This window comes from Pocillopora damicornis, chromosome 3 (genome assembly GCF_964200805.1).
Source record: "Pocillopora damicornis chromosome 3, jaPocDami1.2, whole genome shotgun sequence".
Taxonomy (NCBI): Eukaryota; Metazoa; Cnidaria; class Anthozoa; order Scleractinia; family Pocilloporidae; genus Pocillopora; species Pocillopora damicornis.
The window spans coordinates 12,151,090-12,168,343 of record NC_142672.1 but is presented as its reverse complement, the minus strand read 5'-3'; the positions used below and the strand labels follow the sequence as shown (position 1 = coordinate 12,168,343).

The following is a 17,254-nucleotide window of genomic DNA, read 5'->3' as shown; positions in this document are numbered from 1 at the left end:
TTCATCTGCTGTTCTTTGTTTCTTCGACTTTTATATCCACTTTTAAGCTCATCTGATTTTCTTTGTTTCTTTGACCTTGATGTCCATTTTCAAGACAGTTCATCCGCTGTTCTTTATTTCTTCGACTTTGATGTCCACTTTTAAGCTCATCTGTTGTTCTTTGTTTCTTCGAATTTGATGCCCATTTTTTAAGCTCATCTGATTTTCTTTGTTTCTTTGACTTTGATGCCCACATTCAAGACAGCCCATCCGTTGTTCTTTGTTTCTTTAACTTTGATGTCAGTTTTTGAGACAGCTCACCTGTTGATTTCGATGATGTTTGATGAATCATTACTTCCTAACAGGTCGGAGAAGAAACCACACCTGAACTTGTTCACTGCAAGTGTAGTCATCTCACATCATTCGCCAGTGATTTTCTTGTGGCGCCAAATCCAATCGATTTTGATAAGGTTTTTTCTGCTGACCTTAGCAAGAACTTTGCAGTTTTGTTAATGGTTTGCCTCCTGTTTGGATTGTACTTTGTCCTTATCATCATTGCTCGAAGATTTGATAGGAGAGACCTTGATAAGGTATGACATTACATCTAGTCACTGTAAAGATTTACCGTCTATCATCTATACCGCATAGCAATCGTACGCTTACCGCACGGTTACCACACTCAAGTAATTTTTGGAAGTGAGGCATGGGGAGAAGTTGATCGTTCTAACTTTAAATTTGCATAAGGATCATTCGAATAACGAATTTGACTAACGATGACGATTTATTTGCCAAGAATTCAGTCGGTAGTTATGTTATCGCGCACAGAGCCGTACAAGTCATGTAAAAATAGTGTTATTTATAAGCTAGAAATATCTTCCTGAGAACGAATGAATTTTTAATTAGTAATTTATTTCATCGACATCACAGCTTGGGGCCACAGCGGTGAGGAACAGAAACGATGCTTCGTTTCCATATTTGATAAGCGTTCACACTGGAGTGAGGCAAAACGCAGGGACCACTAGCAGCGTTTATATAGTACTCTCAGGTGATGAGTGGGAAAGCACCCCGATGGCCCTGGTAGACTTAGACCGAAAAGTGTTCCAGAGAGGCCAGGAAAACAATTTCATAATTACTCTTCCGAGAAGGCTTGGAAACCTTTCCCATATCAGGATATGGCATGATAACTACGGTAAAGATAAACAATTACATGTGAATAGTTAAACGTGAAATAATAAATGGTTTTTAAGGTTGTAAATAAATGGGCAAAAAAACAAAAACCAGGCAGAAAGACACTTACTGAATCCTAGAAGACACCTAATTCATCATAAAAGGGTGGTGGTGATTTATGAGTTGCTGGTTCGACAATAAGAAAAGACTTGGTGGAAGAAAAAAATCGATGAACCCGCCTTTTTCCAAGAAAAGGGAAACGGTTAAATCAGTTAAAGAGAGGTCCCAGCTGATTTTATGGAGAGCTTGACGAAATTTTGGGACGTAAGCTGCAATGAGCAAGCATCCTGTCTATGAAGGGGTGGAGGGTAGCGATAAGTCCCGTCATGCTTTGAAACCAAGATAAGTTCAACTAATCCACGTTACTTTACTCGTTTGCAAGAATGTCTGTTGAATCTCGAAATAAACCACGGGAATTGAAAACCCACTTACACATTATGAACCTTATTTTGTGTATTAAGGGACCAATCCGTCTTGGTACCTCAGTCGCGTGTCTGTGGAAGATCTCCGGACGGAGGAACGCTGGTATTTCATCTGTGAACGTTGGTTGGCTGTTGAAGAGGATGACGGGAAAGTAGAGCGAGTACTTCCGGTTGCAAGCGAACAAGAGCTGACTCATTTTCAACATCTTTTTGTGAGTAAGACCGTAAGGGAACTAGGCGATGGTCATCTGTGGTTCTCAGTCGTGACACGCCCCGCAACGAGCCCGTTCACACGAGTTCAGCGGGTATCATGTTGTCTTTCGCTGCTCTGCTGTACGATGGTCACAAACGCTATGTTTTATCAGATGGGAGGAGAGGGTGAAAAGGCGACCATGATTCAAATAGGATCGTTCGAGTTTGACCTCCGAGGCTTTATCATCGGAATACAAGCGAGCTTCATTGTGTTCCCTGTCAACTTTGCATTGGTTCAAATCTTCAGAAACGTGCGACCGAAACAAGTTAAACTAGAGAAAAACATAGAGACTGTGGAAAAGCAAGAAACAGATTTTGCTGACATTAGCAGATGTTCCTCCATAGAGACGCTACAGAACGCGTCTAGTCAAGAGAAAATAATTGATAAAGAGGATGGCGGCAAAAAGGACAAGGACAAAAAGAAAAAGGCCAAAAAGGGTCTTCCACATTGGCTGGTCTATGTAGCTTGGGTTCTATGCTTCTTGTCGTCTGTCACCTCAGCACTTTTCACGGTCTTTTACAGTTTGTCCTGGGGACCAGAAATCGCAAACAAATGGCTGTTAGCCTTTGTGACGTCATTCTTCCAGTCAATACTAATAATACAGCCCTTGAAAGTGGTGTTAGTTGCCCTACTTTTTGCGATGATTATCAGGAAGCCGATAGATTCAGGCGACGAGGGACACGACAAAAAAGAAGTCAAAGCAAGTCCCGACGGTAAGGAGACTGGGGACGACGTTCTACTTGACTACGATGAGGATGACGAGAGATACAGGTACGAAATGCAATAACAAGGGATACATTGTTCAAAATAAAATGGAGTTAATCCCGGGTTTGTGAGGCGAATATTTGCGTTGAGTTGACCAGTAATGCTCTGATATTCCATCCAATGCTACGAGGAGAGAAACTAAGATAGCTTTCGGGGCTTTCTGGCTGAATCGGAAAGTATGGAGGTTGTTGTTGGTCAAATACAACTCTTTCCCTTTATCAGAGGCAATTTGCACTAGATGCACTTGACATTAACTGACTCTAAAGTACCAGTCCGAATGACATATAGGATGTATAATAGAATTCTTGATTAGACATTATCGACCATTGAAATAATATCTTTGAATTAATATTTTTTCTATCATTGCGATTGTTCTTCAGGCCCCCGGACGAGGATTTCTTAAAAGCTGCCCGAGCACAACGACTGAAGGAAGTGCGCATGTCTGAAATCATAAAAGAAATCGTCACCTACTTTTTGTTCGTCATGCTACTCGTGCTGGTTGCCTATGGCAACAAGGACCCCAATACGTACCTCCTGAGGAAGACCCTCCATGAAACTTTCGTGGACCTGGACCAAACCGGTGTGGACTTGGCTGACGTATGTTTAAAAAATAATTCTGTATTTACATACTACGGTCTTAATTCTTAGGGAGCACCAAGCGGGATGAATGACATGCTGTTCTGAGCTAGTGAGACATTTTATTGGCACAATGCCTCTTTTCACTCAAAATAAGCAGCTAGGTTGCCGAGCGGCGTTTGTGGTCAAATTGTAAGCACATTTGAAGATATTTTTTGGAAGGTCAGTTCACCCTTTGGAATCTTAAAAAAACTTTATGATGCTTCTCGGTGTTTGAGTTTAAATTATGTGGACACTGAGGTACACTTCTCCTTAAGGGGAAAATAACCTAAGAATCCCTTCAAAAATCCATCCGTCGAGCCAGCCTCATGTTACAAGAGCTTTTTTACTCTTTCTTTTCAGGCGAGTGATCTAGAGCTATTTTGGCATTGGAATCGTGAGACGCTGATACCAAATTTGTACCCAGGGCTGTTGTACAACAACAAATCGGACAAGTACACTGGGTTCATCTATGACAGAAATAACTACTTGGTTGGAATCTCCAGGTTAAGACAGGCACGCGTAGAAAAAGGTAAGACTTCCGCCTTGACGTAAAAGTCCCTGGTAAAAATACCCGCTGAATCGCCTGGAAATTATCTTTACAAGGGGCAGCTACACACGAACATTCCCTTCTTATGTGACGTAATTGAAAATTAATGTCTTTCTTCCTTTATTCCTTTCACAGATTCTTGCGAGGTTGACGAACACTTCACGTCCTTTTTTGACAAATGCTTCGCAGAATACTCAATAATAAATGAAGATACAGAAGATTACGACATTGGTTGGAAGTTTCTAAACAAAAGTGCCGGCGATGTGAAATCTCGCCGCAAAAGAAGCATTCAAGAACAATTTGCCTTCCGCAAAGGGGATAAAATTCTCAAGGGCTTCGGAGAGCAACCCAAAGTTCGGCGCCGCCGTACAATCGAACCCGTTTATACGTCTACTTCAGGTCGTCAGCAGAGAAAACGGAAGCGTCCCGGTAGCACAGCTAAAAATTACTACGTTTTGAACTCTGCTATTCTACCCGACGGATCAATTGTTTCGTGTCCCTCCCGCTGGTTGCACAAAAGCGCGTTAGAACTCAGAGGGTATCCCTTCTGGGGACGACTAACCCTGTACGGTGGAGGTGGATATCCCGCGGAATTGGGATACGATTACCCTACGGCACTCACAGTAATTGCTGATCTTCACTCACATAACTGGGTGGACCCACAGACGCGTTCAGTGTTCGTGGAATTTACGGTGTACAACGCTAACATCAACTTATTTGGCATAGCCTTCATGTTCGTCGAGTTCCTGCCGACAGGTGGAGGATTCCCTTACGCGCACTTTGCCGTGGCGAGGTTGTACAGTTATGTCGGACCATTCGCCAACTTCATTCTTGCATGTCAAATCTTCCTGATTCTGTTCATGCTTTATTTCATGTACCGCGAAGGGAAGAAGATGTACAAGCAACGCAAGGCGTACTTCCGCGGATTTTTCAACTGGATGGAGGTGACACTGATCATTTGCGAGTTTGCCATGGTAATTCTGTACTTTGCACGCCTCTGGGAGGTGGACAAGAATCTGATGAAGCTGCACCACAACCCCAAGGATTTTGTTAGTTTCCAATATGCCGGGGCTGCGGACGAGTCGCTTTCTGTAATTATGGGTATTCTTGTGTTCCTTGTGACCCTCCGATTCCTGAAACTTTTCAGATTCAACAAGCGAATGTCACTGCTAGGATCAACCCTCGGAGAAATTGCGAAGCCTCTTGGAATGTTCTGCATCAGTTTCATGATCGTATTCATTGCCTTCGCACTCATGGCTTGGCTGTTGTTTGGTCTTCAAATCGACAAATTTAGAAACTTCTTCAGCGTTCTTGAAACTCAAATGAGCATCGTTCTGGGTGATTTCGACTACGATGAGATGCGGAGTGTAAACCCTCTGCTCGGACCCATCTACTTCTTCACTTTCATGTACTTCTGCGTCTTCTACCTGCTGAACATGTTCATGGCGATCATAAACGACACCTTTTCGGAGGTCAAGTCCTCCAATGATGGGCAAGACAACGAGTACGAAATGGTGGAATTCATCCTATCCAAATTTAAAGAGAATCTGGGTCTGAATCGAAATAAAATCGGAGCTGGCAAGAGCCCGTTCGTGAATCCGTCTTCGGGTTTTCCGTCATCTCCCCCGTTCTCGCCTTCGGATTACAAGCACAAGGAAGACGACTCGCTCTCGGAGAACACCGAGCAAAGCCAAATGGAATACGACGACGAAGAGTATCCGACTGGACCCGAACTACACCCGACTGAACTCGTAACTCAAAACGTCTTTCGTACCCTGTCGGCGTTGAACAAGCGCCTTGACGAGTTGACGACGTTCGTCGAGAAAAGCGAAAAACATGACGCTAGAAGCGACGAAATGCTGCTCGACATGATCGATAAAATGAAAAGCGAAACAGAAGATGATGAGGTGTACGAACAGTTCCTAAATATGGAACAAACACAATTGTAGACACTTCGGTGTCGTTAACATGCAATTTTGCGTAGTTACAGTTGTGATTATGTTAAAACCGAGCTCTTTTAAATGGTCTCAATAGACGCTTGGTTACAACGGATGCTTGACTTATTTTAATTTAAGAGGCGATAGATCAGTTTTTCACTTTATGCAGTAAGGTTAAACCATTGATTTTACCCCACGTCGAAATGCACTTATTTGGCGAAGTAAGTGGTAAATAACGATAATTTTAGTAAATTTTTGATAGTGACTTACATCTTGCTAAGATGCAAAACTTAATGGCAAGGACCCAAAGTAGTCCATGATTTTTAGTTTTTGAACAGCTGTCGATAATTGGTAGTTAGGACGAAAATAGAGCAATCGTGAGATGGCTGTAAATCACTAGGCAACACTAAAAATCACAAATTGTGAGTCACAAACAGCCACGGGAAAAAAAAGATTTCAAAGCCAGCAGAGGCAAAGACGCACTCGGTGGAGTCACGGCGACAGTTAACTCAAACGACATTTGATCTTTGCGCACGTCACTTCTGAATAAAACATTTAGCAAAAATTGACGCTTGATATTTGAGCGTCACAAAAATGTCTTTTAAAATGTAGATAGTGTGCACATTATTCTTTAATCAGCGTATTTTCCTAAAAGCCTACTGGCAAAGTCTCGATGACAACTTTTAAAGTTTACAAGGGACCTGTAAGAAGCTCGCATAAAAAGGCACAATATATGAACAGATGGAAAGCACGGGGAAAGTTGTGTTCTCGCAACTATACCTGACTGGCTAAGAAATTGTGTTTTTAAAGATTTGAAATGATTTCTCCAGTACCTTGAAGTAGTAGAATAGGGCACAGTAAATAAACTAACAATGCAAATAGTTTGCTGTCTTTACTATCAACACATTGTAAGTTGGGGCAATTTTTTCTCACATGTGTAAAAATGATCTCAACTCTGTCACACTATAGAACACTGCGCGCAAGTTTCCTTTCGTTCTTTATAGTAAAAATCACATTTCAGCGAAATGAGAAGCTCGGCAGTTTCCACAGAAAGTTGCTTTTAAAACCTGTAATAGTACTATGGTTACATAAACTAACCTAATCTGATTGATAAAAATTAATAATTGACCTTTCATTAATCAAACTGGTCATCATTTAGATAAGCAGTTGATGTTGACTACCAAGACGTTTTTGTCCCAATCGAAAGGGAATCGTATTGTATTGGTAAACATTTGTAAAATAACAATGTTATTGTAGAATTGAGTCTGACTCAAACTAATTAATTAAACTAAGAATCTTTGCTCAACAATTGATGTTGAATTTTAAAACGTTTTTGCCACAAAGGGAACTCTTTTTGTGAGATTTCTAAAATAGATGATATAATTGTAGTATTGACTCAGACTCGCTGTTAGGTCAAGTTTGAAGCTCTTGCAGGTACATGAATCTACAATTCTTACACTTTTCAACGATAAAATAAACACGTCTAAGAAATGTCATGACTTTCTTGCCTTTCTCTTTCTCATCACCACTTCCTTTATTAATGAAAAGATTACAGTTACATGTACTACTTAAAACTCTTCCTTACTCCTCTTCGTTGGTCCCATCTGTTGGAACCCACCGAAAATTTTGTTTGCCTGTCTGTTCTTGGTGATCATTGATGAGTACAAGGTATATACAAAAAATTGCATTCCCTACCTGCAAATAAGTGATTTAACTTCTTAAACAGCCTTGAGCAAAAAACTGCTCTCCTTGGTTTCAAGTTATCATTAACATTTTCTGATTTTTCCAAGCAAGCATGAAAATAAATCCAGAATTTCTTTATAATTTAGCAGCAAGCCTGCAACATCAAATTTTTCTCTCAATATTTTGAAGTACATCTGTAAAACATCACAAACTTCTTCCAACTTTCCGAGGTGAAGCAAACATTCTGATTAAATTATTTGCATCACAGAATTTGAAATAATTCTTATTACTTGCATGACCACAACAGAACTGCCTTTTTTAAACACAAGATCAGTTCCTTATTAAACCTTTTCATTCCAGTTTGTGATCAAGATGTATCTTCTCCAGACATCTCCTAATACACATTTCGGTAGGCAGATGATGAGAAAAACAAACAGATCATCTGGTAGGTGTTATTCAGACATGACACCAAATTCTCTTTACTAATTTACAGTGAAACAATTTTCCACTAGAAAGGAGAATTTTCAATCAGATCTTAGACACTCAAGGTAATTAGGTCATTACTGTGAAATTCAAGATGTTTGCACAACTTATGATAAGTGTTCACAGGTAAATTGCCTGAAATTACACCAAGCACCTATTATCTGCTCAATTACTGTGCCTGTTGGAAGCCCAGTTCCCAGTCCCTTAGCATATGCCTACTCTAATGCAACATTGCTCCAATCAAAATGCACCACGGTAACTGTGATATCATCTCGGTAACTGCGTACATCAGGGTATGGTAGACTTAAGCTCATACTGACAGAAAAGTGATCTTCACCACCAAGGGCTTCCTTGATCAAACAAGAGGCTGAGTTTTTCAAATCCAAGATTGGTTCCCTGTCTTGGATTTCAGGGTCTAAATTGTGTTTTTGCAAATTTTCTTTTACAAATTCCACAGCTTCTTCATTGCTAAGCATATCCCATAAACCATCAGTGGCAAGAATAAGAAATTTGTCTGTGCGTTGTAGCTGGTATGATGTCACTTCTGGTTCAGCAGCAAGGTAGGGTGGAGTAAGAAATTCTGCCATATCGGCAAATGATTTATCTCCTTTTGGATTAAACATTTCCTCTTGTTTTTCCTTGCTCCATTTGAATCTCACATCACCAAATGCTCTTAATGGAGCAAGGCGGCCTAAAAGTCTTTCATATTTGAGAGCAGTGGAAGCCTCTTCTGGTGGGTGTTCACTCAGTACTCGTTGAACTTCCCTCGGATTGCCTGACAGAGCAAATGTGAAATCATTAATTACAGACTAAAATTACCTAATGTTTAGGAATTAAGCTTTTACAACCTAATATCGGCATGTGCATTCCCCATGTTGTTCTCTACACATTTCCTATAGCACTGATAAGGAAAACTAAGCTGAAAATCACCAGCTGTATAAAATTGTAATCATTCTAACCTTCAGTTTTAATGAGCCTAAGTTTGATTCACCAGTGACACCTTAGTGAGAAGTTAGAAGCTAATTACTCTCTGAGGTTAAGGGGTTAAACAAACTGTACAACAAAACACTTTAAAATCAAGATTGTAGTTTGCTTTTGGGGAGCTGTTGGCACAGAAGGCTAAAAACCATCTGTTTCTATGACCAGCTGATGGAACGAGTGGGTTAGAGATGACAACCCTATATACTCTCAAATAAACTTTTTCATTATTTAGCATTATGAAAAGTTAAGTCTTATATTAATCACCCAGACAGTTGTTGATAGAGTACTAATGTGATTCATTCAGGCAAAGAAGGCTTTAACCCTTTCACTGCATGAATGACCTAGAAGTAACAAGTAGATACATGCAGATTATGAGATGCAAATGTTATCTGGGGGACACTGTTTGATTTCAAACCAAATTCTCAGAGACAGCTACAGAAGAAATGTTTAACCCATACAAATCAATTGCAACAGGCCTTCACACATCAAACATGGGTCAATGACTAAAAAAATAAAACACACTCAGAGATCCATAATGAAATTAAAAAGCATTACAATGGATACTCTGCATCACAGACTGGCTCTCTCTCCCAATCACTAAAGTAATCTCAGAGCTCATAGTGACAAAAAAGGTCAATGAGCTGACTGGATGGCAGTCTTGTCAACAAAACAAAATTACACTTACGGGCTGTATGATCAGTAGACAGTTGTAATGCTGACCACTGCCCATCCTCGCTTTGTACACCAAGTACTGCACGACAGTCTCCACAGTTGGCTACAGTAAGTTCAGTTCCCTTCACATATGCCACCAAAGCACAAGCTCCTGAGGTAGCTGCTTTAAATCTGTGTTCTTCTGCTTCTTTGTTCTCCCCTTCAATTGATGCTTCATAACTCAAATCTTCATCTAGTCTCAGAAAAGCTCTAGAAATAGCCCCCATTGTCTGAGAGACTTGTTCCTCTTTTGCATCTACAACTGCTCTCTTGTGTCCATGAGTCTCCTGAAGGTGCACAAAAGTAGGAGCCATGGTTCCACTGACATCATGTCTCTTTTGTATCCTACGCAGCTCCAAATAGTAAGCTTTAAGACTTTCATAGCAAACAGGATCCTCCCTGTAATTGTAATTATTTGGGGAGTTTGATAGAAGGAGGTGCTCGGAGCAAAGAAACTTCTTCAACATTGGTCCTAAAAGAATTTCATTCGGAAGCAGCGACAGTCCTATGTAGTCTGAGAGACGTTGAGAAACATTATGAGCACAGCTGCTTCCGCCGTGGCCATCCAAAACACCAAACAGAAAGGCATCTCTGTCTTGCAGTAATTTGGTCACAAACCTTCGATCCTCTGTTGGATTATTAGATGGCAACAAGTTTGCTTCGAATTTGCGTACAATTCCCAGCTGAAGTTTACCTGCAAATTCATTTTCTGTTATGATATCCCTAACTTCCTCATCGGACATCATCCACGGTTCTTTGTAACTGTTACGAGTATTCATTTTCAAGAAGTTCGCGTGGGCTTGAGGTCTGATGCACGAAGAAGACTGCCATAAAGCTATACCACCATGATTAGCAAGCCCACGATATGAAAGAACAGTTGTTCCTCTTCGACTCCAAAAATCATTCGCTTTTCTTTCGACTCTGGTGCTACTGAAATGTCCAGAGAATGACTTCTTGACTTCTGAAAAATACGTCGAATTCGAACGTTGAACGACTGGTGGTCGTTGAAGTCTCTTTATGATTCCAGTAATCGACGAAATAGCTGACATGTTTGTCAAGTCTTGCAGTAAAGAACTAATCCACTTTAAAATTACGCTAGTTCAGCAATCACCAAAAACTTCACATTTTCATGCATTAAAGTATTTTAAGAAGTCTTGAAATTATAATCCATGTGCCAACAATGTCAACAATATCGAACTCTAGTATCTTAATGATTAGATTGCTCGTTCTATCATTATACTACGTTTAGAGTTGCAGACCGTTCTTGTCGCAATCAGCAATTAATTCCAAATTACGCAATTAAGTCTGAGAATGAGCTCACAAATAGAAACAAACTAATGCAACCAAGGAAATTGTTTTACATAAACTCAGCCGCCATGTTGATTGATTAATTACCCATATGCCTTTGCCGTAAACTAGTTCTCAGTTCCTTCGGGTACGATTGTTGCGAACAATTAGATTTGCGCTTGGTCGTCCCAAAGCAATGTAATAGAACTGGAAAACTCCACTAACTGTTTAAAATGCAACTTTCCCAAGGACTGGACACCAAAAGCCTCATAACTAATCCAGATATTCTCTTATTTTAACAGTCTGGTTATTTGACTGAAAATTAAACACTTTTTTATTGAATCTGTCAACTTGAGTCATGTTTACCAAATTCCTCATACTTAGGGTCAATAAAACTCTCGGTTAACACACTCAACAACTCTTCTATTTAAACCGTCCTTGCAGATCAAAACGTAAAACGCCGAGACTGTTAAATTATTTTTATTTCCGTCTCTCCTCCAAGTAACAACTTTACTGTATACCACAAAGCTTTTTCAATTAGGCAAGTTTTCACTTCTATCAAGAATCTACAATCTTCTCTTTCATTTGTAAACGAAAAAAATTCTGCTCATCTACTAGATAAAAAGAGACCGAATATTTCCAATCAAATTCTCTGAAAAGCGTTTCTATTTCCCATTTGTTTAGCTTTAAATACTAGTTGTACGAAATAAAATAAAACGACAACTCGAAGAAAAGAACGGGTACAGTCGAAAATTTAGAACTCGTTTAAAACCAAATTAAAATGCCAGTGAACAGCCCTTCTCTAATCTCGTACCCAGATCTTACCGTGTAGCTACCACTTGACCGTGAAAGGTCTGGGACGAGACTAGCCCTTCACCTCAACATCCCTAAAAATCCTCTCCACACCCCACTGCGAGAGGAGACATAAGATTTCTCTTTTTCAAACTTTATAAACTTAAAACTGGGCTATTTGGTGTTTACATAGTCATTAAATTAAATGGTATCGGGGAGGCAAAATTCAACCTTACTTCAAGTGGCAATTTCCACGTATTGCCAAAATTAATGCACATCGTAAGAATGACGCAAGAACTAACAAAATACTGACTACTGTTAGGAGTCTAGATCTTCAAACTAACCAGGCACTAACATCACTCATGAAGTCCATTTCCATTTGCAACGAGAAAATATTTTGAGTTTAAAATACTGTGCTTATATCTAAATAATCTTATTCTATGATTTGACACCATTTGTCAGAGGCAAAGGTTCTGGGTTTTCCATCATTCTCTTCATGGCAAAGATTGTGTACACAGCCCCCCTGAGCTTCCTTTTGGCGTTAAAAGCACTTAGATGATCCAGAGTCCCCTTCCGATGAGCCGTAGATAACTTTCTATTTTGGGTCCACGGATCTTTCACAAGTTCTGTCGCTGTCACTCGTTCATTTCGATCGACCATGAGCTGTTAAGAAAGAAGTAAGAGCGTATGTCAAGAGGTCGAAGTTAAGATTCTATCGCCCGGCATTAGTAATTATTACATGAATAACCGTTCGGCAAGCCGTCGAAAAAAATTGCAATAGTAATCATCACATATTACCGCAAAGCTTGGAATCAAGATTCGATCAAGATCTCTTACCATGCCTTTTAGCAGCCGCTTAGCACCATCAGATATAGATTTCCACTCTTGATCTGGAAAATTATATTTTCCAAGCGCAATAACTCCGAAGAGTTCACCTCGATTTGTGCTCCAGAAAGGAGGGTAACCAGCCTTCAAAGAAACATTTTGGTATTAAAATAAGTTAAGATATGTTCAGGGCAGTATCAACCAGATATTGAAGACAACGGCAACGGAATTACATTAATCAGTTGACAAACTATCAAAGGTATCTTTACTGATTTAATGTATGCCTATACGTGGAGTAGGAAATGCTACAAATCATGCAAGTGTTATCCAAAAACTACATAAAATCATATTTTATTTATAAACATTTCCTCCTATTTTACAGTAGTCAGTCTAAAATGAAAGACGATTTCTTCTAGTCCAACGAACAAGCCCAACTTTTCATGACCGAGATTTGAAGGAGAAAGACCTAAATAAGAAGAAATCTTACACATCCACACTCGTCTCGATTTATAATGGTAATAGGACTACAAATGGAGTTCAATTTGGTCTGTAATCATACGAATGATTGACAAAATCGGGCGACAGCGAAGCGGGAGTCCGATTTGTTAATTGCGAGTAATATTAAAGACAGAATTAGACGAGATGAAGCCCTGCTACCAATTAATCAAAACTTTGGCGAAATATGAGAAAGATATAAGACATCAGCCATACGCTTTCATAAACAAAGACAGCTAACTCGGCGAAATTGGCAACGAGTAAGCATGACGCACGCACTGCCCACTTACACAGAAATGACGTGTCAACTATCCTGCTGCACTATCCAATTACAAGCATGACACGTACGCTGTCATAGAAGTGCTTAAATCGGGCTGGTGATAACCAATCCAATCACGTTCAAGAATTTTGTTAAAGTACTGATTAAGGTTCGAATACTAACCAGCATTGTATAGAATATCACAGCGCAAGCCCAAATGTCTACTTCCCTACCAATTGGTTGTCTAGTCACTGTTTCGGGGGCAAGATATAATGGAGATCCCTCTATTGGACAAGAAATGATGTCGGAATGTTCTGGAAGGCAAAAAATAATAACAAAAAAAATCAATACTACACTGAGTAAAGTAAAGCACCACGTTAATATTTGGACGTCATGTAATGAAGATCAAGTTTAGCTTTGAATATGTGAGGCTTAATATCTACGAGAGTGCAGATGCACAGAAAGAGTTACGAGTGACTAAATTAAAATGAACATGCCTACTGGACCTGAGAAAGTGTACCAAATTTTGAAGAATTTAGCTTGTATCAGGGACTCAGACATCCAAATACTACGTTGATCAAGTCTCTTGAAGGAAATTAGGGAGTTGGATGGTAAACGCGTAAAACTCTGGATTGGGAGATTCAGGCTCGAGCCCTGCTTGGCTCATTGTGTTTTGATCTTACTTGAGACATTTTACACGCTTAGTGCTTCTCATCTCTTACAATCAGTGATTTATTGACGCCTCGTCCAAGAAGAGAATAGTAGATTCATACGTTTTAAAAATATTGACAAAATCTCTACTCAACTCGAGAAAAAACGTCACCCTATACTTTGCCTTTTTTCGTTAAAAGTGGAAAACACAGTGACCCCAAGCTTTGGCGTACAATCAATAAAATTATGCTCAAGACAGAATTTCACGAGGCCATTCTGTCAAACTATGGCAAGAGTTGTCCTTCACTTAACTTATGTGGTGACAAGAGATTAAATTCTCTTGGTAGTAAGCTATACAAGTCGATCGCGATTAATCCACTTCTTCAGGTTTTGTTTCTCACACCTGGTAGTTTTTTGGCCAAACCAAATCCGCTGAGCTTCAGTGGAGGGAAATGATTGTTGTTTTCCGCTGACCTCCAGGTAAGAATAAGTTTTTCAGGTCTGATGTTCTGCAAGGAAAGTTCTTGTTTAAAAGGTTTCATCTCTATACACACAACTTAGAACATTTACAAAAAATTTTAAAAAAAAAAAAAGTTGATGGCGGAAAACTGAATGGCATACCCTATGTACAATTCTGAGCCCGTGGATGTATTCCACAGCAGTAAACAGCTGTAGCATCGCCTCACGTGCCGTGCTCTCTGAGAAGGCATTTCTAGATACCAGGTCCTCGAAAAGCTCTCCTCCAAACGCCAGTTCTAAGACCAAGTAGTATTTGTCAAAAGCAGGATAGCAGTGATGAAGCTTAAGAATGTTGTGATGATTAAGTTCATGGAGAATCTGCGAAAGAATTCGATTTTAAGTAAAAAGGAACAAAACTTGAAAACTTTATCGGTTTAAAATCTAGGAGGCTAGAATCTATAAAATCTATAGACAAGAGCTGTTGTTATATACCTAGACTTTCACTCAACAAAACGAGCACTGTGAGTGGTTGATTCTTGGTCACGTGCCCCTGATCAAATTCAAATGTATCTCGACCGGGATACAATCGCGCAGTTGTTGGCCGCGCGCCGAATACAACAGCACATGATTGTTTAAGGTAAAGTCTAAATATATAGCGAAGCAATTAATGTATAGTCCCGAGGGAGACCAGTTAGTTTTGTTTTCCTTCGAGTCCTGATGTTTCCCGGGACTAAGTTGAGGGAAACATTAGGACTTGAGGGAAAACAAAACTAGCTGTTTCCCTCGGGACTATACATTAAGTGTATAATGAACACGTTAAACTGGAGAGAGAAGGAACTGCACACTACCACAGCGCCAAATATGTAAAAAGGCATGTGTAAGGCCGTATTGGAAACAGCAACGAGCTTTAAGAACAAGTTCAGAGAAGCCAATGCAGTTGTTCATATTTTGTTCTTGTCTTTTGGCTTTTTAACTCAATTAAAAAACAAACAAGTCAGAGGTAAGAGAGGAAGGAGGGGCTCATTTACTCTTTTTTTCTCATTCCATCTCCAAATTCTGCATCTATCTTACATGTGTCTCTTGATAATACAACCTTTTTTTCAGGGACGGCAGCCTTTATTAATTAAAACAACGTCGTCCACTCCTGATTCTGAGCGGTACAAAGACATCAGTATCCGATAGAAGAGTCATCAGCGACATTTCTATATTTACTGAGGTCTTAAATTTATGGTGGTTATTACTGACAAAGCCGCCCAATACAGACCATTTTAATCCAAGTAGATCCGGCCAATTCGCTCATTGGCGTTTTGCCATCAAGAGGTGAAAAAATATGATTGTTGAAATTCATCACAGTACTAGTTTTTGTCATGATTTTAAGTGCGGTGTGGTTTTCACTCGTTATCATTAAAAAAAAAAAGGTAGCAGTCGTACAAAGCTCTACGCACAAATTGGATCCTCCTCACGTTTCGTGACCGAGAACTATTTTTCATAAACGAAGCGGATCTTGTTAGCATATTTTGATTACCGGTTTGCCAGACGTAATAAACATCAACTCACTCTTAATGACTGCAGTGATCACTCAAGTCCAAAAGCCAAGTTTCCGCGCTGTTTAATTTGCCGATATTGCTCACGTACTTGTCAATCATAAAATTAGTTAGCAGTGTTTGAAATGTAGTTTAATAGTGTATGCGGAAATTTGCACTCATCTGTTAATTATTTTCCGGTTTTGTGCCGTGCGTCAAACCAAAATATATGAATTGACCTTGCATGTTGTTTGTGAGTATTATTGCGCTCTTTACAATAAGACCTAATTACACTAAGACATGGTGAAAAACTTCTGTTAAGTTACCGCTTTAAAGCATTAACTTTTTAAGTTTGTGGTCCATACAAGGTATTTTATGAACAAGTCCGATCCTAACCCGAAAGTCATACGAGTTCGCAGAAGAATGAGAAGTAAACGTCATAACTAAACCCAAAGAAATCTGGCTTTACCATTTATCAATATGCAAACATAGAAAAATAAATTTGTACAACAATTGAACGAATTGAGTCTATTTGGCACCTCAGGAATATAGGTTTTTTTTCATAAGAAACTGTGCTGTAGCATCGGTGGGGGATATTGTAAAATAATTTGGTTTTATCAAATGAGAATTGGCCACCGTGGACATATTGTAAAGATGACGTTTCGAGCGTTAGCCATCCGTCAGAGCGAAGGGCCAACACTTCAGGTATAACCGCCAGAACAATTACGTAGACTCAAAGCTTCGAAGAAATTCTTTTCTTTTTTTTTCGCTATCCTTTGTCATTGTAAGCGGCCCTCTCTCGCACATTCTTTCTGATTACACTTACGATAAACGAAGTAAGTATATCCAGGAAGGCGTCGATTCTGTACTCACCGCGGTTAAGCACCGCTTCTGATGCTCACCTCGATTTCATGTTCAATTCTCTCCCTCTGCTCCTGCGTGTCACAGCTAATTTCCTTCACGGCGAAGGCTTGTCTCGTCCGTTTATCGATGCATCTTTTGATTTCACTAAAAGATCCCTGGCCCAAGATTTCCCTAACATCAAACTGGCAGACGAATTCCATAACTTGCCTCCTTTTGCAGTCTTTCAATTCGGTCGCTCCATCTCAAATGAAATCCATGCATAAGGATGTTATCGGGTTAATTCAAGATTGAAAACTCGAAGATTAACTTATGATTATTGTTTTTAACGATGGAAGGCAGAATACAAACTGTGGTTCGCAATGTTTCTGCTTTCTATCGAATTAACTCTTGCGATCGTTCGTCCAAGGAGGAACGTGCGCCGCCGACAGACTTGTTAAAGCGAGCTAATTTAATAGTCATTCAAAAACCATATGTCAAACCACAACTCATAATA

The 17,254-nt window shown here is 39.7% G+C and overlaps 3 protein-coding genes across 6 annotated transcripts in view; 1 reads left to right on the top strand and 2 right to left on the bottom strand.

Annotated features, from left to right (window-relative positions):
* The window catches only part of LOC113668876 (polycystin family receptor for egg jelly), a 32,642-nt gene extending 25,403 nt beyond the window's left edge, over positions 1-7,239 (top strand). For all 4 annotated transcript variants that reach the window (XM_089199037.1, XM_089199039.1, XM_027184832.2 and 1 more), the window contains 6 exons: positions 345-569; positions 907-1,168; positions 1,668-2,652; positions 3,027-3,243; positions 3,625-3,793; positions 3,947-7,239. In XM_089199037.1, coding sequence (XP_089055163.1) covers positions 345-569; positions 907-1,168; positions 1,668-2,652; positions 3,027-3,243; positions 3,625-3,793; positions 3,947-5,760 — 3,672 coding nt within the window. In that variant the 3' untranslated portion in view covers positions 5,761-7,239. The remainder of the gene's footprint in view (positions 1-344; positions 570-906; positions 1,169-1,667; positions 2,653-3,026; positions 3,244-3,624; positions 3,794-3,946) is intronic.
* An 18-nt stretch (positions 7,240-7,257) lies between these two features.
* LOC113668875 (pyruvate dehydrogenase [acetyl-transferring]-phosphatase 1, mitochondrial) lies at positions 7,258-11,012 on the bottom strand. Its single transcript, XM_027184831.2, has 2 exons — positions 9,581-11,012; positions 7,258-8,689 (listed from the first exon to the last, which is right to left on the bottom strand). The coding sequence occupies exons 1-2, from the start codon at positions 10,653-10,655 to the stop codon at positions 8,130-8,132; spliced, it is 1,635 nt and encodes a 544-aa protein (XP_027040632.2). The 5' UTR covers positions 10,656-11,012; the 3' UTR covers positions 7,258-8,129.
* Positions 11,013-11,357: 345 nt separating this feature from the next.
* On the bottom strand, positions 11,358-17,253 carry LOC113668867 (calcium/calmodulin-dependent protein kinase type II alpha chain). Its single transcript, XM_027184819.2, has 6 exons — positions 16,800-17,253; positions 14,537-14,752; positions 14,319-14,424; positions 13,448-13,578; positions 12,523-12,654; positions 11,358-12,348 (listed from the first exon to the last, which is right to left on the bottom strand). Exons 1-6 carry the CDS (start codon positions 16,959-16,961, stop codon positions 12,124-12,126), a joined length of 972 nt encoding a protein of 323 aa, XP_027040620.2. The 5' UTR covers positions 16,962-17,253; the 3' UTR covers positions 11,358-12,123.
* Position 17,254: the final 1 nt, after the last annotated feature.

Bases quoted from the DNA above. Each gene is read 5' to 3' on its own strand.
- LOC113668875 (XM_027184831.2), bottom strand. From the start codon at position 10,655: ATGTCAGCTATTTCGTCGATTACTGGAATCATAAAGAGACTTCAACGA. The intron at 8,690-9,580 runs GTAAGTGTAATT...TTGCTCTGTCAG, and splicing joins GTCTACTGATCATACAGCCC to GCAATCCGAGGGAAGTTCAA.
- LOC113668867 (XM_027184819.2), bottom strand. From the start codon at position 16,961: ATGGAATTCGTCTGCCAGTTTGATGTTAGGGAAATCTTGGGCCAGGGA. The intron at 13,579-14,318 runs GTGTGAGAAACA...TTTGCCTTCCAG, and splicing joins TTTGGCCAAAAAACTACCAG to AACATTCCGACATCATTTCT. The intron at 12,349-12,522 runs GTAAGAGATCTT...CTTTCTTAACAG, and splicing joins AGCGGCTGCTAAAAGGCATG to CTCATGGTCGATCGAAATGA.